General features: G+C 43.4%; 1 protein-coding gene across 1 annotated transcript in view; it reads left to right on the top strand.

The window, feature by feature from the left end:
• Window positions 1-3,724: 3,724 nt before the first annotated feature.
• The window catches only part of LOC126162303 (esterase E4-like), a 101,935-nt gene continuing 86,068 nt past the window's right edge, over window positions 3,725-19,591 (top strand). The window contains exon 1 of the mRNA XM_049918721.1: window positions 3,725-3,932. Within this exon, the coding sequence (XP_049774678.1) occupies window positions 3,798-3,932 (135 nt within the window). The 5' untranslated portion in view covers window positions 3,725-3,797. The remainder of the gene's footprint in view (window positions 3,933-19,591) is intronic.

Raw genomic sequence — 19,591 nt, 5'->3', positions numbered from 1 at the left:
CTATTCAAGTACCTGTGTATCATACAGTGTAGATATTGCGCGACAGATTTAACATTTGCAACACAGTTTATGTTATCCGGCGTAAAAAAATATGTTCTATCCCCTACTTCACACTCGTAGGGGTCATTTTTCTTCTTGTTACGTTATAAAGTTCTTCCTCGTGGTTCAAGGCTATCTCCACACCAGATTTAATCGAAAACGGTTCGGCAGTTTAGTTGTGAAAATGTGACAAAGTTAATTTTGCATTTGATAATATCAGTTTGGAAGAATGGATTAAACGCTTTGAGGATTAATATTTACGGAATACCCCGTCGGTTCTCGGAGGAACACAGACTTACTGAATACACAGTATTAATGGCCCACAACAATACTTATTTAATAGTTCGTTAAGAATCCGCTATAAGATTCTTAGGTCATCGTCAGATAATAATAAACTGATTGTCCACAAAACTTCAGCGAGAGTTCATATCTGTACAACGATCATTGTACAAAGATTACGTTCACCAGTTTATGCATGTGACATAGAAGCCTGTGACACTACCCACTTGAACAACGTATCTGGTTTATGCATTCATATACGGTAGTTTTAATATCTGAGTAAACCGTAATATAAGATTTATTTGGTCAGAGTCTCTTTGAGTATTACGTTATGCTTCATTTTGTATCGATAGTCATAAAATCTCACATATTTATGTAAAAATCTTTGTACAACTATGAACCCTCGCTGAAGTTGTTTGGATTCTCTGTTTGCCGGCCAGATTGGTTGAGCGGTTCTAGGCGCGTCAGTCTGGAACCGCGCGACCGCTGCGGTCGCAGGTTCGAATCCTGCCTCGGGCATGGATGTGTGTGATGTCGTTAGGTTAGTTAGGTTTAAGTAGTTCTAAGTTCTATGGGACTGATGACCTCAGGTGTTAAGTCCCATAGTACTAATAGCCATTTCAACCATTTTTATTATCTGTTTAGCATTAAGTTATCTGATGATGGTCTAGGAGGCCGAAAGTCGATTCATAACGAACTATTAAATAAATATTATTGTGCAACATCAATGTTGTGTATTCAAGTTTTTAATGACAGTATAAGCACTGTATTCATTGTGTTGAACCGTATTAAGTAGAACATATCAGTCAATAGAAGCATTTTCACAGATGATACAGGTCAACCGCCAAAGATCTTTTTCAAAGATTGATTATGTTTCGCTATGCCGCGATACATTCTTCAAACGATGACACGATTTTGATGGAATAAAGCCTGTGTGGCCGGCCGGAGTGGCCATGTGGTTCTAGCACTACAGTCTGGAACCGCGTGACGGCTACCGTCGCAGGTTCGAATCCTGCCTCGGGCATGGATGTGTGTGATGTCCTTAGGTTAGTTAGGTTTAAGTAGTTCTAAGTTCTAGGGGACTGATGACCTAAGAAGTTAAGTCCCATAGTGCTCAGAGCCATCAAAGCCTGTGTGTCGCTCCACGCTAAACTGAAGTTACCTGCGAAACCCCGATGAAAATTTATTCTGTAGTTTTGGAGCTTAGCGTGTTCAACAGAGAAACAGACACGACGTTTTTAGGTAAATTTTAAATCGCAATATGGTAATTCTGCGCCTGTGTTATTCCGAATGGCGATGTAGAGTTCCTTCGGACATGGGCGCATGGCACTACGGCTGCTAGAGCCGTCATGAAACACATAAAGTATATTCGCAGTTTCAAATATGGACTAACATCAGCTATATAATGGAAAGACAACAATGAAAATTTGTGCAGAACCGGGACTCGATCTCGGGTTTTCTGCTTTTCTCGTCCGATCGCAATACTTTTATTTTTTATCAAATTTTGTTCGTTAGATTTGTTCGGGGCGGACGTCGCGTGACACTCGTCCACATTCATCGTTGATCCATTCATTCAGTACTTTATTACAGAGAGCAGCTTGCCCTCTGACCGAAAACGCTGAGCTACCGTGCCGACATTTCTATTGGGCTATCCGTACACGGCTCACTGCGAGACCCGGGCTTCCATATGTCGTCAACCACGTGTGTCTACATCCAAGCGTGTCCGAAGATTTTTGATATCGTAATTCGAAATAACACAGGCACTGCAATATCGTATTTATCCGCCGACACCGGGCGACGGACTTACAAGTAAAATGCTCACCTACATGAAAATAAACATAATGAATGTACGAGAACAGGTTTTCCACACATGCAAGGATAGCCAAAAGGTAAGGCGACCGTTCGCGAAAAGAGGGAAGTCAGCAGGGTTCGAGTCCGAGTCCGGCACAAATTTTCATTGTCGTTCATTATACGGCTGATAGTAGTATATACCGAAACTACGAATACATTTCACGTATAAAACCTCAATAGCTTTCTTCTGTAAGTAGGCTGTTTTTATGTTGGTAACGCCACATAGCGCTCTGTATGAAAATCACTGGATGTGCTGTGCTGTGTGCAGTCTGTTGCTCGTTTGCATTGTTGGAATTTTCTATTGTGTTGTTGTTAACAGCGCGTAGCGTTGCGCAGTTGGAGGTGAGCCGCCAGCAGTGGTGGATGTGGGGAGAGAGATGGCGGACTTTTGAGAGCGGATGATTTGGACTTGTGTCCATCAGAGACAGTAAATTTGTAAAACTGGATGTCATGAACTGATTATATATATGACTTTTGAACACTATTAAGGTAAATACAAATGACTTTTGAACACTATTAAGGTAAATACATTGTTTGTTCTCTATCAAAATCTTTCATTTGCTAACTATGCCGATCAGTAGTTAGTGCCTTCAGTAGTCAGAATCTTTTATTTACCTGGCAGTAGTGGCGCTCGCTGTATTGCAGTAGTTCGAGTAACGAAGATTTTTGTGAGGTAAGTGGTTCATGAAAGGTATAGGTTATTGTTAGTCAGGGCCATTCCTTTGTAGGGATTATTGAAAGTCAGATTGCGTTGCGCTAAAAATATTGTGTCAATTTAGTGATGATCAGAATAAGTAAAGTGAGAAATGTTTGAGTACCTTCAGTTCTGCTCAGCTGTTTGAAAATCAAATAACGTAAGGGGTTTATCAGCACCATCATTCATCAAATTTTTCTAAGGGGACGTTTCACTTTTCAGTGATCGGATTTTCTTTCAGTGATCCGCTTTTGATGACATATAGTCTGTACGTTGCCTCTAGGTAAGCTCAAGTTATCTATGAAAACCTCATAAAAATTCGTTCCGTAGGTTTGGAGATTGACACACACACACACACACACACACACACACACACACGACTGTCTCAGACACATCTTTGTTAGTGATATTATTTTGATGAAATAAAGGCTACGTTGAAGTTACCTGTGAAATCCCATCAAAAATCCCAAAAAAATTGGTCTGGTAGTTTTCGAGATTTACGTTGTTCAAACAGGCGCGACAGTTTTACTATTTTATTTTAAGTATATAAGTTTACTCGAGTTTCACCGCAATAACTCCGATGCTGCACTCTGCTGTTAACACGACAGAAAATGAACAAGTTGAGTCAAAGTATTAATAAGTCAAAGTTTTGATAAGTCATCGTTTTGAGCAAGGCATCAGAAGGAGTGGGAGTGCAGGGCGCGCGTTGTTACGCGCCCGCCTCGGTGTGTGCCCCGAGCACTGCGATAACAAGTGGGACGCGACGGTTGCAGATGGCGGTCACGCTGGCTCACTGCTCTGTCCATCTCCCCCCTCCAGCGCCAACTCGACGGGAAGCACCAGCGACCTTGGCGGCAGCGCACAACACCAGGCAACGCTCTAACGCGGTGCGCTAGTAGAAGGCAGGCGCTGTTGTGCGAGAGAGCGGAGCAGAATGTCTTCCGTTACAGCGACCGTCCGCCAGGGAGCTCTGCGGGGAAAGGTCGCCACCACTCACACTGGCAAGACGTATTGCAGCTTCCAGGGCATTCCTTACGCCAAGCCGCCTGTTGGTCCGCTCAGGTTCAAGGTTAGTAGCCATGCGCAGTAGTATCGAGTTTTAAAGTCAGCTGACTCGCCTGACCAGAGCCCCTTTATCGAAGCTCTAAATATTATTTTGGACTTCAGATGCAGAAAATGTAATGGAACAGTACTACTATTCGATACATTTTACGTTCACTTCGTGTTTATAAACATCTACCATATATCGATTATGATACTTCGGGTGGTTAAATTGCTGGTGTTTGACAGATATTTTTTGCCGTCCTTAGGACTACAACATAAGAACATCATAATCTTCCAATAACTCCAGAAATGCGCCATCAATAACATATCATTTATTGGGTCGTTAATTTTGCAGCCACTGTTGCACTTCAGTAAATTACTTTGCTCGGGGCCCAGGTCATTCACGGGATGAAACAAGAGAAACAGCTGTTTGCATAATTTACGATAAAGTACAGATAAACCGACACCGGTAGCGTATTATTTATTTTATATTTCTTCATGAGACGCGAGTGTCCCGTGATATTCGTTGCCCCGGTGCAACACTTGGAAGTTAATCAGCGCAAAACACCTTCGTCAAGACAAACTTTATTTTATGTACTCAGCAACAAACTTTACATTGTTTACATAACAGGAATGCCCTTACGACCAAATATTGTAAATGGATTTGTTTCATTTTACTGCGTGTCCTGACTCACTTGCACAACTGCTTCCCACAAAGTCCTTATAAAAATAAACATGACCCTGGTGAAGAAATCCGTGACCAGGTCTTACTGTCCCCGGAATCTAAAATGTATAGAAATTCATCGTAGCCATCTACACTTAACAGGTAAAGTACATTTAATCATCCTCGTTAGAAAGTCGGCAATATGCAGGCCTCGAAAGCACAACACTCTATGAATCTTTCGGTGAGTAATAGGGCCTACATAGTAGAGAATTTTTTTCTGGATATAAGGCGCGCCTCTGATGTAAACAACTTTTTTTTTATAAAAACCAATACATGTGACAGCACATTTGTGCGATCATCAGTGGGCAAGGGCGCCCATACCTGCGAGGTAATGGGGTCCGCACAATCCCACGGCCCCCCTCTCCCTCGCAGAAAAAAGGTATTGCAGTCAGATGTTCTTAGAAAATGATTTAAAAGGCTGTATTATGCAGGTTTTTACGGCGACTTAAAAGTTAAAAATACTCCGTACTCCCCAGGACCAACTCCTTTCGCGTTCCACCCCCCCCCCCCCACTCCCCACAAAAAAAAACAGCGATAATGGTATGAAAGCACTTACCAATGGGTATTCTTTATTCAGTTTTGTAAAATGCAAACATGTTTTGAGCGATAGTTATTATAACGAAAGCGAGGCTTACAGGAAGTTTTCTTTGGTGTCATTAACTTAAATTTTACCTTACTGTTTTACGTGGGTCCCTTTTTAGATTGTTCGATGCAGTTAGCATGTCATCTGCAATTAAACGATCTTCCTGTGAATATTAACTTTTTCCTTCAACGTAATTTTTCTGCGCGAAATTATTCTGTGACTATATTTTGCGTTTATTTACAGCCAGCTTTCGAAAATCATCCCTAAAGTGCATTCTCGTGTGTCGTTGTTAAGCACACAAAAACACTGCACGTATTTGTGGATTTCCCGCCTTAAATAACACATCTCCACTTCACGAAAAATCGATGTTAGTGTTGCAGCTGTGTGTCAAGTCCCTGTTGATGGAGACTTGTTTCATATCACTTTGGCGCCAAATTGTTTACATTCTAGGTCCGTGTGTCTGTCTTTCTTTAACATTTCCTTTCACGTCTTAATTAGTGTGCGATTGCATACTGTAGTATAGTTGTTTATGATCAGTTATCCTTTGTTAATGCCTTGTGGATGTGGAAATTTTTTGTTGTAAGTTTATAGCACAGGCTGTTGTTGGATTTTGATATTTTTAAGCCTATTTTAGTTCGATGATAATCGTGGGCCATAAAGTCGACAGGAAATGTGATACTGGAGCTGTTCTGAACAACTTGTTTCAAAGTTCCTCTAAAAGTAATGATTAGATTAGCACATTTGCTGACCACTTAGTGACCCACAACCATCACCAAATTAAGAAAGTGACTTAAAAGTACAAAAATTGAACCGTAGCCATTACTAAAAACTTAAAATGAGAGAACACACAGAAAGCGTCAGCAGTAGGAAAACAATTTATAAACGACTATACTGCACTATGCAGTGGCACACTAGCTGGATGCACAGTACTCAGAAGCAGTATTTCGATTAGTGGGGAAGTATTAGTTACTTGGGAATTCCTTAAAACATGGGTTTTGTATGAATGACGCATGTTGTTTAAATTTATGACTTCCTTGTCTTTTGAGTCATCAGTCTTCTGTTTTGATACGATCCGCCACGAATTCGTCTCATGTGCCAACCTTTTCATCTCAGAATAGCACTTGCAACTGTTGTCTTCAATTCTTTGCTGGATGTATTCCGATCTCTGTCTTCCTTTACAGCTTCTACCGTCTACAGTTCTCTGTAGTACCACGTGAGCTACTCCTTGAAGTCTTAACAGATATCCTATCATCATGTCCTTTCTTTTTGTCGGTGTTTCCCACATATTCCCTTCCTCTACGATTCTGCGCAGAACCTCACCATTTCTTACCTTATCAGGCCACCCAATTTTCAACATTCGCCTTCAGCACCACATCTCAAAGGCTTCCATTCTCTTCTGTTCCAGTTTTCACATTGTCCATAACTCACTACCATACAGTGCTGTGTTCCAAATGTACATTCTCAGAAATTTCTTCCTCAAATGAAGAGCTGTGTTTGATAAAAGGCAGACTTCTCTCGTCCGAGAATGCCTTTTTCGCCAGTGCTAGTCCGCTTTTTATGTCCTACTTGTCCGGCTGTCATGGTTTGTTTTGCTGTCTAGGTAGCTGAGCTCCTCAACTTCGTCCACTTCATAATCCCCAGTCCTGATATCAAGTTTCACACTGTTGTCATTATTCTACTGGTCATTACTTCCGTCTTCCTTAGATTTACTCTCAATTCATATTTGGTACTCATCAGACTGTTCATTCTGTTCAACGCATCCTGTAATTTTTCTTCGCTTTACTGAGGATAGGAACGTCATCAGCGAATCTTATCATTGATATCCTGTCACATTGAATTTCAATCCCTTTCTTGAACCTCTCTTTTATTTCCGTCACTGCTTCTTCATGCATAGAATGGACAGTAGGGGCAAAAGACTAGGCTCATGAATTTCGCCCTTTGTAATCCGAGCAGTTCTTACTTGGTCTTCCACTCTTATTGTTGCCTCTTGGTTCTTGTATAGCTTACCCCTATTTTTTGACAATTTAGAACGTATTACACCATTTTATATTGTCGAAAGTTTTTTCATGTCGATAGAGCCAATGAACGTGTCTAGAGTTCTGCTTCCATTGTCAACTGCAACGTCAGAACTGCCTCTCTGATACCTTTACCGGTCCTAAAGCGAAAACGATAGTCGTGTAACAAATCATAAATTTTCTTTCTCATTCTTCTGTATATTATTCTTGTCAGCAGCTTGTAAACATAAACTTTTAAGCTGATTGTACGATAATTCTCGCGTCACTTCTTGCTATCTTGGGACTCGTATGGATGCTGATTTTCCGGAAGTCTGACAGTATATCGCTAGTCTCACACATTCTACTCACCAACGTGAATAGTCGTTTTGTTGTCACTTCCCCCAATTATTTTAGAAACTATGATTGAATGTTACCTATCCCTACTGCATTGTGTGATCTTGAGTCTTCCAAAGATCTTCTAAATTCTTATAATAACAAAGGATCCTTTATCTCTTTCCTGTCGACTCCTGTTCCTTCCTCTATCACTCCGTCAGATATTTCCTCCCCTCATAGAGGCCCCCAGTGCACTCTTTTCCACCTATTCGCTTTCTCTTTTGCATTTTTCAGTGGAATCCTCATTGTACTCTGTGTTACCGACCTTCCTTTTTAACTTCACCGCAGGTTGTTTCAGCTTTTCTATATACTTCGTCCGTCCTTCTCAAGATAATTTATTTTTCATCTTCTTCAAATTTTTATACACAAATTTCGCCTTAGCAGTCCTGCACGTCCTTTTTCTTTTATTCCTATGTTGTTGTTGTGGTCTTCAGTCCTGAGACTGGTTTGATGCAGCTCTCCATGCTTTTATTCCTAGGAGACCTGTATATCTGTATTTATGAATTTCCCTGAACATTTTTATAATTCCTTCTTACATCGATTGGCTGAATTACTCCGCCTGTTATCCATGTTTTCTTCGCAGTTGCCTTCCTTCTACTTACGGTTTTCTCTCCAGCTTCAGGGACTACTTGTTTACAAATGGCTCTGAGCACTATGCGACTTAACTTCTGAGGTCATCAGTAGCCTAGAACTTAGAACTAATTAAACCTAACTAACCTAAGGACATCACACACATCCATGCCCGAGGCAGGATTCGAACCTGCGACCGTAGCGGTCGCTCGGTTCCAGACTGTAGCGCCTAGAACCGCACGGCCACTCCGGCCGGCCTACTTGTTTACAGATGTCCATTCCTTTTCAAGTGAACTGCCTTTTGAGTACTAAGTTTCGCAGTATATGTAGCCTCAGGGATCTTCAAGCGCATCTCTCTCCATTATTTAGTACTTCTATGCTTATTGGTTCTTCCTGGCTAGCCTGTTAAACTTAAGCTAACTCTTCATCATTACTAAATTTGGATCTGAGAACACATCTTCTGCTGGGTAAGCCTTACAATCAAATATCTCATTTTGGAATCTATTCCTGACTACGATGAAACGTAACTGAAATATTCTTGTATCACCAAGGCTTTTCCTAGTATACGTCGTCCTCTTGTGATTCCCGAACAGAGTATTCGCTATTGCTAACTGATATTTATTGTAGAATACAAGGTTTCTCCTGTCTCGTTCCTAATACCAAGCCCACATTCTCCCGTAACCTTTTTTGTACTCCATACCCTACAACCGCATTCAAATCCCCAATGACAGATTTACATCTCTCTTTACGTACTGAATCACCTATTCAATATTCTCATATACCTCCTCTGTCTCTTCATCCTCCGCTTGTGACATAGGTATGTATACCTAAACTATTGTTGTCAATGTTGGTTTGGTATTGAGTCTGATGAGAACAGTCCTATCAGTGCTATCAGTGAACTGTACATAGTAACTTACTCTCTGCCCTACCAATTCATAGCGCATCCTATTCCATTACACCATTTTCTGCTGCGGTTGATATTACCCTGTACTCATCTGAGCTAAATCCTACTCTCGTTACTTCACTGACCCTTCACTGTATGTAGGTTGAGCCTGGGCATTTCCCTTTTCAGTGTTCTCTACCACTTTTAGACATTCGAAATTCTACGGCTCAACTCGTAGAACGTTATCCATTGGTTGGTTTTTCAGTCGTTTTCTCCGGGTCACCTCCCCCTACATCCATTAGATCCTGCTCATTGTATACGAGTCTGGGTCTTCCATTACAGGTATTACCCGTAAACATTTTCATGACCAATCTGATAAATCCTTGATACTTCAGGAAGTGTTCTCTTAACCTATTTGTGCTTTTGGTTTACTTGTGCCGTAAATTGTTTTCCAAAATTCTGCTCAGTATCTCGCCATCTGTAATTCGATCTACCCATGGAATCTACAGAATTTTTTGCCTCCTTCCTCCCCCATAGCCCTTCCTCCGTCTCACCAATTGTGCTTTCATCAACCATAATTCAGTACCATTTATAGCCTCTCCAAGTTGGACATACCAGCGATCACAATGAACAATATTAAAATATTACCTATCTACATATACATCCATACTCCGCAAGCCACCTGACGGTGAGTGGCGGAGAACGCTCTTGATCACACAAAAACACTTATATTAGGAATTACCAGTTTCGACCTGATCTGAATCATCTCCAGTGACTACACAGAACAGGAACTGTGGATACCACCCACTGAGTCTACAATATCAGTGGGTGGTATCCACAGTTTCTGTTCTGTGCCATCCTCTGCACACGTAATCAGTGGAGAATGGACCAAAGAAGTTCCACATCGGATCGAAACCGGTCATCGCTTACAAGTAAAAGTGTTTTTATGTCATAAAGACTGTCTAATACATCATTCGGTGTCATTGTTTAATTGTATCTGTTGATTTCCTCATAATGACATCATAATATTGAAAATATGAAATAAATATGATGTGGTCGTTTTTAAGATTTTATGAAGCGATAAAATTCCTTTAGTAAGAAAAATGACTGACTGAAAGTAATTACATGTTACTCTAGGTTCCATAAAACATATTTCTACACACTTGAAAAGGAAATAGTCTTTTTCTGGACAATGAGGAAAGTAACTGTATCGGCAATAAACAATTTCTTTCTTAAAATTATATAAAAGCAATCTTCTGTAGATGGTTGTCTTGAAATAATATAAGGTTCTTCTCACATTAAATTAATAGACTCGCTTCTCTTTCCTCCAAACACCTTTTTAAGTTTCGTAAACGTGGCTTCCATTTTCCCTAGTTACGCCAGTGTCTACAGCCTAGCATTTGTTCTCGAGCCACACCTGCTTGGCCATCTTACACTTCCTGCCAATCTCATTACTTAGACGTTTGTATTCCCCTTCACTTGCTTCATTTGTTACGTTTCTGTGTATATTTATAGCTTCCCTACCATGTATCTCAAAAATTATTGTGGGACTTTTGCTAAGTGTTGTCTTTTTACATATGTGATTTATGCCTTCCCTATTTCATCACTCAAAGCTTCCCATTTCGTTCATTTTTCTGTTCTATTCCTTTCTCTGTATCAGTGCTGCCTAATGCTCCCTCTGCAAGTCTCAAAAGCCATGGTTCCATCAATTTAGCCAACTCACTTCTCTAAAATTTCCTACTTTTTGTAGTTTCTTGAGGTTTAATCTGCACTCGGCCATTATCAGAAACACGCGATATCGTCACAGTAAACAAGTACCCCCCTCCCCGGGTCTCGCGATTATTTCGCGAGCTCGTGCATGGTGCACATGGGGCCCCAAGCTATTGCAACCCATTCGTCCTTCCCAAACTGCGTTTCCTTCTCTGTGCCCCTCCCTCCTCATCCTTGCACCTTCCCCGCTGCGCTCTCTTTTCCCTCTCTCGTTCTCCTTATTTATATCGATCTGGCTCTTCACCTGTTTCGTTGTATTCCTTGCGGTTTTGTTCCTCTTGCCTGGCCTCCTTCATCCGTTTTTGGCGTTTTTGGTCCCCCCTTCTGGGTTGACTTCCACTTCTAAATTATCTGTTTTAAGTGTGAGCCATGTGGGAAAGAACTCGCTCCATAGCACCTACAGTGTGGATTTCTGTCCTCTGTTTCTCTGTTCCTTTCTCTCTTTCTTCCCTGCCATAATGGCCCTCTGAGTCACCACCACATGTAACCTTGTGGTGGGTCTGTTATGTACCCATCTGGCTGAGCCCCTTGACAACTCAGGAATCACCCCACTAATAACTCAGCTGTTGCCTCCCTATGTATGCCAAGGAGTGGTTGCTTGTCGTCCTGGAGCATTGGAATTCCTGGCTACGGCCAACTTGCCAAATAGCCCTTGCTGGGCTGGGTGGCGCCCATGGGGAGAGCCCCTGATTGCAGTGGGTGCTTCCTGGGCGGATGCTTGGCACATGAAGTGCATTAAGCTGTGAAAATCTGGCCCTTCCCAAATGGCCGTCTCTTCAAGTGGTACCGAATCATTGTATGTTGCTTCATATGACCCTGTCACCTTCCCTTCCTGGCTCTACCCTGGGAGGAGGGAAAGTCTCAGCATCTTGAGATGCATCATTTTCCCCACTACCTAGTCTGTATGACGAAGGGTGGGTCACATTCACTGCCAGAAAGCCATTTTTTTTGTGGAAAATATTGAGGACAAGTTTGGCAAAGTGGAGTCTCTCAGTAAGATGTGGCCAGGCTCCCTGTTGATCAAAGCTTCTTCTGTTGCCTAATCTGCAGCTCTTGATGCTTGTCTTGGTGACATCCCAGTATCTATTACCGCTTACCAGCCTTTGCATATGGTCCAGGGAACTGTTTTTCTTATGGACCTCATCCTTCAAATTGATGAGGGACTCTGGGATAATCTGGAGCGACAAGCGTTAATTTTGTTGGATGTGTGCGGAAGGGTGGTAAAGACCACTGTACCAATACTCGTGCTTTTGTTTCTGAGAATGTCAAGAGAATGTACAGAGAATGTAAAGGTTACCTGTTACCCATGTGATTTGAAGCTGTATGTCCCGCCAACCATGAGAGGCTTTTGGTGCTTGCATTTTAGGCATATGTCTTCCCACTCTATGGCGAACCCTCTGTGAGGTGAGTGTGGATACCTATCCCATGAGGGAAGTCCTTGTGCTCCGCTATTTGTATGTGTAATTTGTCATGACCACCACTCACCAGTTTACAAGAAAGAAAAGAAGGTCCAAGAGTCAAGTCCCTAAAACATCTATCTTATACTGAGGATCATCAAAAATATGACCAACTCCACCCAGCAGCGATGTCTTCTACTTCTGCCTCTTCCTTACCCTGGTCCCATCTCCCACTCCTCTCCTCCTACCCTGTAGTTCCCCTTCCCCTTTCTTGCAAGCCAGGAGCTCCTGTTGCTTCCCCTCAAAGGACAGTTCCTCCTCCTCCTGCCCGGTGTTTTTGAGATCAGACGAGGCTTCCCCAGCATCCTGGGGCTCACCCCTCCTCCTCACTCTAACATACCCAGTTTTTATTGCTGCCACCCTGTCCTCATCAGTGACGAAAACTGATCCAGTGACATGACTTCCCCTCGGCTTTTTATGTCTAACCTGGGCTCTTGCTACATGAGAATCCAGTGTAACTGCAATGCATATTACCGTCACTGTCACCTAGCGGAAATACAACAACTTGTTTCTTCTTATTCTGCATTCTGTCTTAAGAATTGCACTTCGATGATAACCATTCTCCAACGTTTTGTGGCTATTTGACGTTCTGTTGGAACCATTCCGGCCCTGAAATAGCACCTGGAGGGGTCTGCATTTCAGTTCGCACCAAAGTCATTAGAGACTGGATACCACTGAGTACCAACCCGGAAGCAATAGTGACATGAGTGCGAATGACACTAGCAATCACCATTTGCAATGTCTACCTCCATCCAGGTAGCTCGGCTCCTTACTGCCTACCTTAACGGAGCAGCTCCCATTCCTTTACCTCCCCCTCTGGGACTTCATTGTACAGCACCCCTTGTAAGGGGTTGCCACTTCATGGATAGTGATCTTCTAACTGACCAACTTATTACAGACTTTGATTTGCATCTACTCAGTGATTGTTCTCCAACACAATTCAGTGACACTCATGGCCCATTTCTACCATGCATCTCATTACCTCCTCTGCTGCTCTTGTGGCTTCACTACCCTGGCCTTTCCATGATAATCGTAGTGGCCACTTTCTGGTGATTCTATCGTCCCCTAAAACCTTGTCCGGTCTTCTTTGACCTACATAAGGCTTACAACACAGCGTGGCGACATCACATTTCAGTTACCCTGCATGACAGGAGCTTTCGTGGCCCCTTCCGAACTTTACCCACGAGTTTTTATGTCACCAGCTCTTCCAGGTTAGAGTTGGCACTTCACTCGGCACTCCTGGGATGCAAAAGAACAGTATCCCACAGGGCTCTGCTTTAAGTGTCACACTCTCCGTCGTCGCCATCAATGGTCTTGTAAAATTGTCTGGGTCTGTGAGATATTCTGGCGTCGTGTTCTTTCCATGCTTGAAGAGTTACAGGTTGCTACCGTCTTCTACACTAACGGTTCTAAAACAATAGACAAGGGGGATACGTTTTGAAGTCTCCTTCTGGTATGTATAACACCCCAAATATAGAGCCCCTAATGACATCCCTTTTGACAGCAAAAGATATAAAAATTGCTGATCCTGATCTTGACGGTAGCTACTGGCAACAAAATATTAACGCTATTGAAAATTTGACCAACAGAAATTCTAGGGAACTAACAACCTCTGTTCCACGGAAAGAACTAAATGAAAGACTATCAGATGATCACTTAATCTATAAAGTATGAAACTCTAAATAAAGAATACAAAACATATGCTTTACGAAGGTTAAAACCCACGCGAGATAAAGTGGTCAGAGATAACATTTATACAAGAAGAGTTGTAGCCACATCGAGGTGTAAGTTCGCTGCGACTAAAATAAAAAATTTCAGTGGAGGTGTTAATTCGCTCTTTTGTAGACGTCGCAATAGAAGCACGCTTATTGACCAATATTAGATTGCTTCAGAACGATCTGGAATTTTAAAGTTTTTCAAGTATCGTATCGTCTTGACGTATTAGTCAAAGTTCTGAAGAAAGGTGATAGAACATTTGCCGTTAAGCCAGACAACGAAACAGATATTATACGAGAGGGAAAAGTATCTCGTGTCATACTTAATCAATTATCGGACTTCGTCGTCGTGACCTGTGATTGTCACGAACATTGAAGGACACAATAATGTACCAGACACCTACATAAACTCTACAATTAGACTTGAGTAGGAAACATATACACGCAGTCATGAAGAATTCACAGGGACGCCGTGTTGTCGGAAGCTGTAGTTAATGTCAGAATTGCTGATGTAAATCGTAGCTTCAATTCCGTGAATGACAGATGGGTGTGCTTTCCAGTGCTGTGTATAGATAATTCAGAAGTTCAATAAACTCATAACTTCAATACTTCGTGTCGTCTACATCATTTAATTGAACTTCATTGTGTAACAGTGAATAATTGTTTTCTTGATAGAACGCTTAAGCTAAAGTTGATTTGAGTGACGTTATTAACAGGGAACAGTAATTGAACATTGTATTACGACGCTTTCTGTACTTCACTTAGAGAATACTTTATCTCTCTATATACGACGTGGGAGTTGTTGAATTAGCCCCGTAGCGACGCATTAACGACGCTATAATACATCACAAATCAACATTCTCGCTAGGCTATAATGTGACATCGGCTTGAATGGTGTAACTTATAATTCGAATTATACTTTTTACGTTTGAACATTCATTTGCAAATCTACCGTAAGCTTAGAAGCCAGCCGCGAACACGCGAAGGATATTTGGTTTATTGTTTCAGATAAAGGGAGATGTTGTGGTACTGAGTGGTGCAGTCGCTGTGTGAAGCAGTAAAGAAGACAGACATCCTTCGAACACCATTGCTTCAATTACAAGCGAGGGCGTGCTGCTCCATCGATACGCGGATATCGGTTAAAGGCAGATAGTATCCGAAACTAAACAAACAAAGTGAGGAGTTTGTTACAACAGTTACAGAACGGAGTTGTCGCGATCGACGAACGCCGACCTGTGTCAACCAGACTTGAACATCCATTTCCATCGAGCCGACGCGCACACACTCGCCACATAAGGAACACCATTTACTACTGGGATCATGTACTGTGATCATAGCAGAGCTGCTAGCCAGTAACAGGGCTCTCCATTTTGTCACTCAGGCCTCCATCCACAGTCTTTCAATACGTACCTACACAATGAAGAGCTTGCAGGCTATTGACTTTGGTCTCTCCTATCCATGACAAGCTTTCTGCCCCTGGCCGTGCCGCCTGCTCAGTTGTCTTCGTCTTGGTCCCAATTCATGTGTGCATCCCAGGGAATTAAATGGCTGACCGTTTGGGTAGAGTGTCAGATACTTGCCCCCAATTTCCTTTCATAATTTCACTTGCAGATATGTAGCTACATATCAGATCTCTCTTTGCTCAAAAGTGGAATGACATCTGGTGCGCTGCTGCCCTCAGTATGAACTCCACACAATCAAGGAGACTACTGACGTCTGGCGCTCTTCCTTCCACTCTTCTAGGAACGAGTCCACTGTCTTATTCCGTCTATGCATCGGTCACAAAAGGCTCACCCATTTTTTCTCTTGTGTAACGAGCCACCCCCGCAAAGTGCCTGTGGAGCCAGTCTAACGGTATCCAATATATTGGTGCAGAGTCCCCTTCTTTTGGCCCTTTATACTAAGTATAGCCTTCCAGATTCCTTCACTTTAATATTAGCAAATAATGGTAGGATTGGTCCTCAGTTTCCTACATGACAGTTGTAAGGTTTTGTTTTACATTTGGAGCAGGGGCAGAGTGGTTGTGGTTGGGGCCTCTCTTCACGTTTCCTGGGTAAGGGAACCATGATCACTCCCCCTCTCAAAAACAGCTATTTATCCTTCTGTTTTTACCGTTTTTAGGTTTGGCCTACCCTTTTATGCCTTCTCTTGTGTTTTCAGCTTCCCCGGATTGTAGTTCGACACTTCTGACTCGATTCGCCCACTTTTAGCGGACACCTCTATCTTACACAAGTAATTTTTGAATTGCAGGACTGATGACCTTACCATTTAGTCCAATAGTCCCCACAATAAATCAATCAGACAACCGAAAACAAGTACAGTGGTGACTAACGAAAATGATTCACATCAGGTGTGTATACAGGGTAGTCCATTGATAGTGACAGGGCCAAATATCTGACGAAATAAGCGTCAAACAAAAAACTACAGAGAACGAAACTCGTCTAGCTTGACAGGTGAAACCAGATGGCGCTATGGTTGGCCCGCTAGATGGCGCTGCCGTAGGTCAAACGGATATCAACTGTTTTTTAATAGGAACCCCATTTTTATTACATATTCGTGTAGTACGTAAAGAAATACGAATGTTTTAGTTGGACCACTTTTTTCGCTTTGCGATAGACGCCGCTGTAATAGTCACAAAAGTGTAAGTACGTGGTATCACGTAACATTCCGCCAGTGCGGACGGTATTTGCTTCGTGATACATTACCCGTATTAAAATGGACCGTTTACCAATAGCGGAAAAGGTCGATATCGTGTTGATGTTTGTCTATTATGATCAAAATGCCCAACGGGCGTGTGCTATGTATGCTGCTCGGTAACCTGGACGACATCATCAAAGTGTCGGTTCCGTTCGCCGGATAGTTACGTTATTTAAGGAAACAGGAAGCGTTCAGCCACATGTGAAACGTCAACCATGACCTACAACAAATGATGATGCCCAAGTAGGTGTTTTAGCTGCTGTCGCGGCTAATCCGCACATCATTAGCAGACAAACTGCGCGAGAATCGGGAATCTCAAAAACGTCGTTGTTGAGAATGCTACATCAACATCGATTGCACCCGTACCATATTTCATTGCACTAGGAATTGCATGGCGACGACTTTGAACGTCGTGTACAGTTCTGCCACTGGGCACAAGAGAAGTTACGGGACGATGACAGATTTTTTGTACGCGTTTTATTTAGCGACGAAGCGTCATTCACCAACGGTGGTAAAGTAAACAGACATAATATGCACTATTGGACAACGGAAAATCCACGATGGCTGCGACAAGTGGAACATCAGCGACCTTGGCGGGTTAGTGTATGGTGCGGCATTATGGGAGGAAGGATAATTAGCCCCCATTTTATCGATGGCAATGTAAATGGTGCAATGTATGCTGATTTCCTACGTAATGTTCTACCGATGTTACCAAAAGATGTTTAACTGCATTACAGAATGGCGATGTGCTTCCAAAATGATGGATCTCCGGCACTTAGCTCGCGTGCGGTTGAAGCGGTATTGAATAGCATATTTCATGACAGGTGGATTGGTCTTCGAAGCACCATACCATGGCCCGCACGTTCACCGGATCTGACGTCCCCGGATTTCTTTCTGTGAGGAAAGTTGAAGGATATTTGCTATCGTGATCCACCGACAACATGTTTCAGTTAAAGCGATACTGAAGCGGTCAATGCATGTGCGAACATTACGGAAGGCGAACTACTCGCTGTTGAAAGGAACGTCGTTACACGTATTGCCAAATACATGTAGGTTGACGGACATCATTTTGAGTATTTATTGCATTAATGTGGTATATACAGGTAATCACGCTGTAATAGCATGCGTTCTCAGAAATGATAAGATCACATTGGAACAACCGAAATAAACTGTATTTTAATTTAAAAAACCTAACTGTTACCAACTGTTCGTCTAAAATTGTGAGCCATATCTTTGTGACTATTACAGCGCCATCTATCGCAAAGCGAAAAAAGTGGTCCAACTGAAAGAATATTTCCTTATGTACTACACGAATATGTAATAAATAATGGAGGTTCCTTATTTAAAAAACGCAACTGATATCCTTTTGACCTATGGCAGCGCCATCTAGCGGGCCTACAATAGCGCCATCCGGTTTCCCCTTCAAGCTAGACAAGTTTCGTTCTTTGCAGTTTTTTCGTTTGACGCTTATTTCGTGAGATACTTTGCCTGGTCACGATCAGTGGACCACCCTGTATAATACTCCTGGAAATTGAAATAAGAACACCGTGAATTCATTGTCCCAGGAAGGGGAAACTTTATTGACACATTCCTGGGGTCAGATACATCACATGATCACACTGACAGAACCACAGGCACATAGACACAGGCAACAGAGCATGCACAATGTCGGCACTAGTACAGTGTATATCCACCTTTCGCAGCAATGCAGGCTGCTATTCTCCCATGGAGACGATCGTAGAGATGCTGGATGTAGTCCTGTGGAACGGCTTGCCATGCCATTTCCACCTGGCGCCTCAGTTGGACCACCGTTCGTGCTGGACGTGCATACCGCGTGAGACGACGCTTCATCCAGTCCCAAACATGCTCAATGGGGGACAGATCCGGAGATCTTGCTGGCCAGGGTAGTTGACTTACACCTTCTAGAGCACGTTGGGTGGCACGGGATACATGCGGACGTGCATTGTCCTGTTGGAACAGCAAGTTCCCTTGCCGGTCTAGGAATGGTAGAACGATGGGTTCGATGACGGTTTGGATGTACCGTGCACTATTCAGTGTCCCCTCGACGATCACCAGTGGTGTACGGCCAGTGTAGGAGATCGCTCCCCACACCATGATGCCGGGTGTTGGCCCTGCGTGCCTCGGTCGTATGCAGTCCTGATTGTGGCGCTCACCTGCACGGCACCAAACACGCATACGACCATCATTGGCACCAAGGCAGAAGCGACTCTCATCGCTGAAGACGACACGTCTCCATTCGTCCCTCCATTCACGCCTGTCGCGACACCACTGGAGGCGGGCTGCACGATGTTGGGGCGTGAGCGGAAGACGGCCTAATGGTGTGCGGGACCGTAGCCCAGCTTCATGGAGACGGTTGCGAATGGTCCTCGCCGACACCCCAAGAGCAACAGTGTCCCTAATTTGCTGGGAAGTGGCGGTGCGGTCCCCTACGGCACTGCGTAGGATCCCACGGTCTTGGTGTGCATCCGTGCGTCGCTGCGGTCCGGTCCCAGGTCGACGGGCACGTGCACCTTCCGCCGACCACTGTCGACAACATCGATGTACTGTGGAGACCTCACACCCCACGTGTTGAGCAATTCGGCGGTACGTCCACCCGGCCTCCCGCATGCCCACTATACGCCCTCGCTCAAAGTCCGTCAACTGCACATACGGTTCACGTCCACGCTGTCGCGGCATGCTACCAGTGTTAAAGACTGCGATGGAGCTCCGTATGCCACGGCAAACTGGCTGACACTAACGGCGGCGGTGCACAAATCCTGCGGAGCTAGCGCCATTCGACGGCCAACACCGCGGATCCTGGTGTGTCCGCTGTGCCGTGCGTGTGATCATTGATTGTACAGCCCTCTCGCAGTGTCCGGAGCAAGTATGGTGGGTCTG

The sequence above is a fragment of the Schistocerca cancellata genome, chromosome 2, assembly GCF_023864275.1.
Source record: "Schistocerca cancellata isolate TAMUIC-IGC-003103 chromosome 2, iqSchCanc2.1, whole genome shotgun sequence".
NCBI classification, from domain to species: domain Eukaryota; kingdom Metazoa; phylum Arthropoda; class Insecta; order Orthoptera; family Acrididae; genus Schistocerca; species Schistocerca cancellata.
Note: the sequence above shows the minus strand (reverse complement) of the source record. Positions and strands in the feature narration are given on the sequence as shown.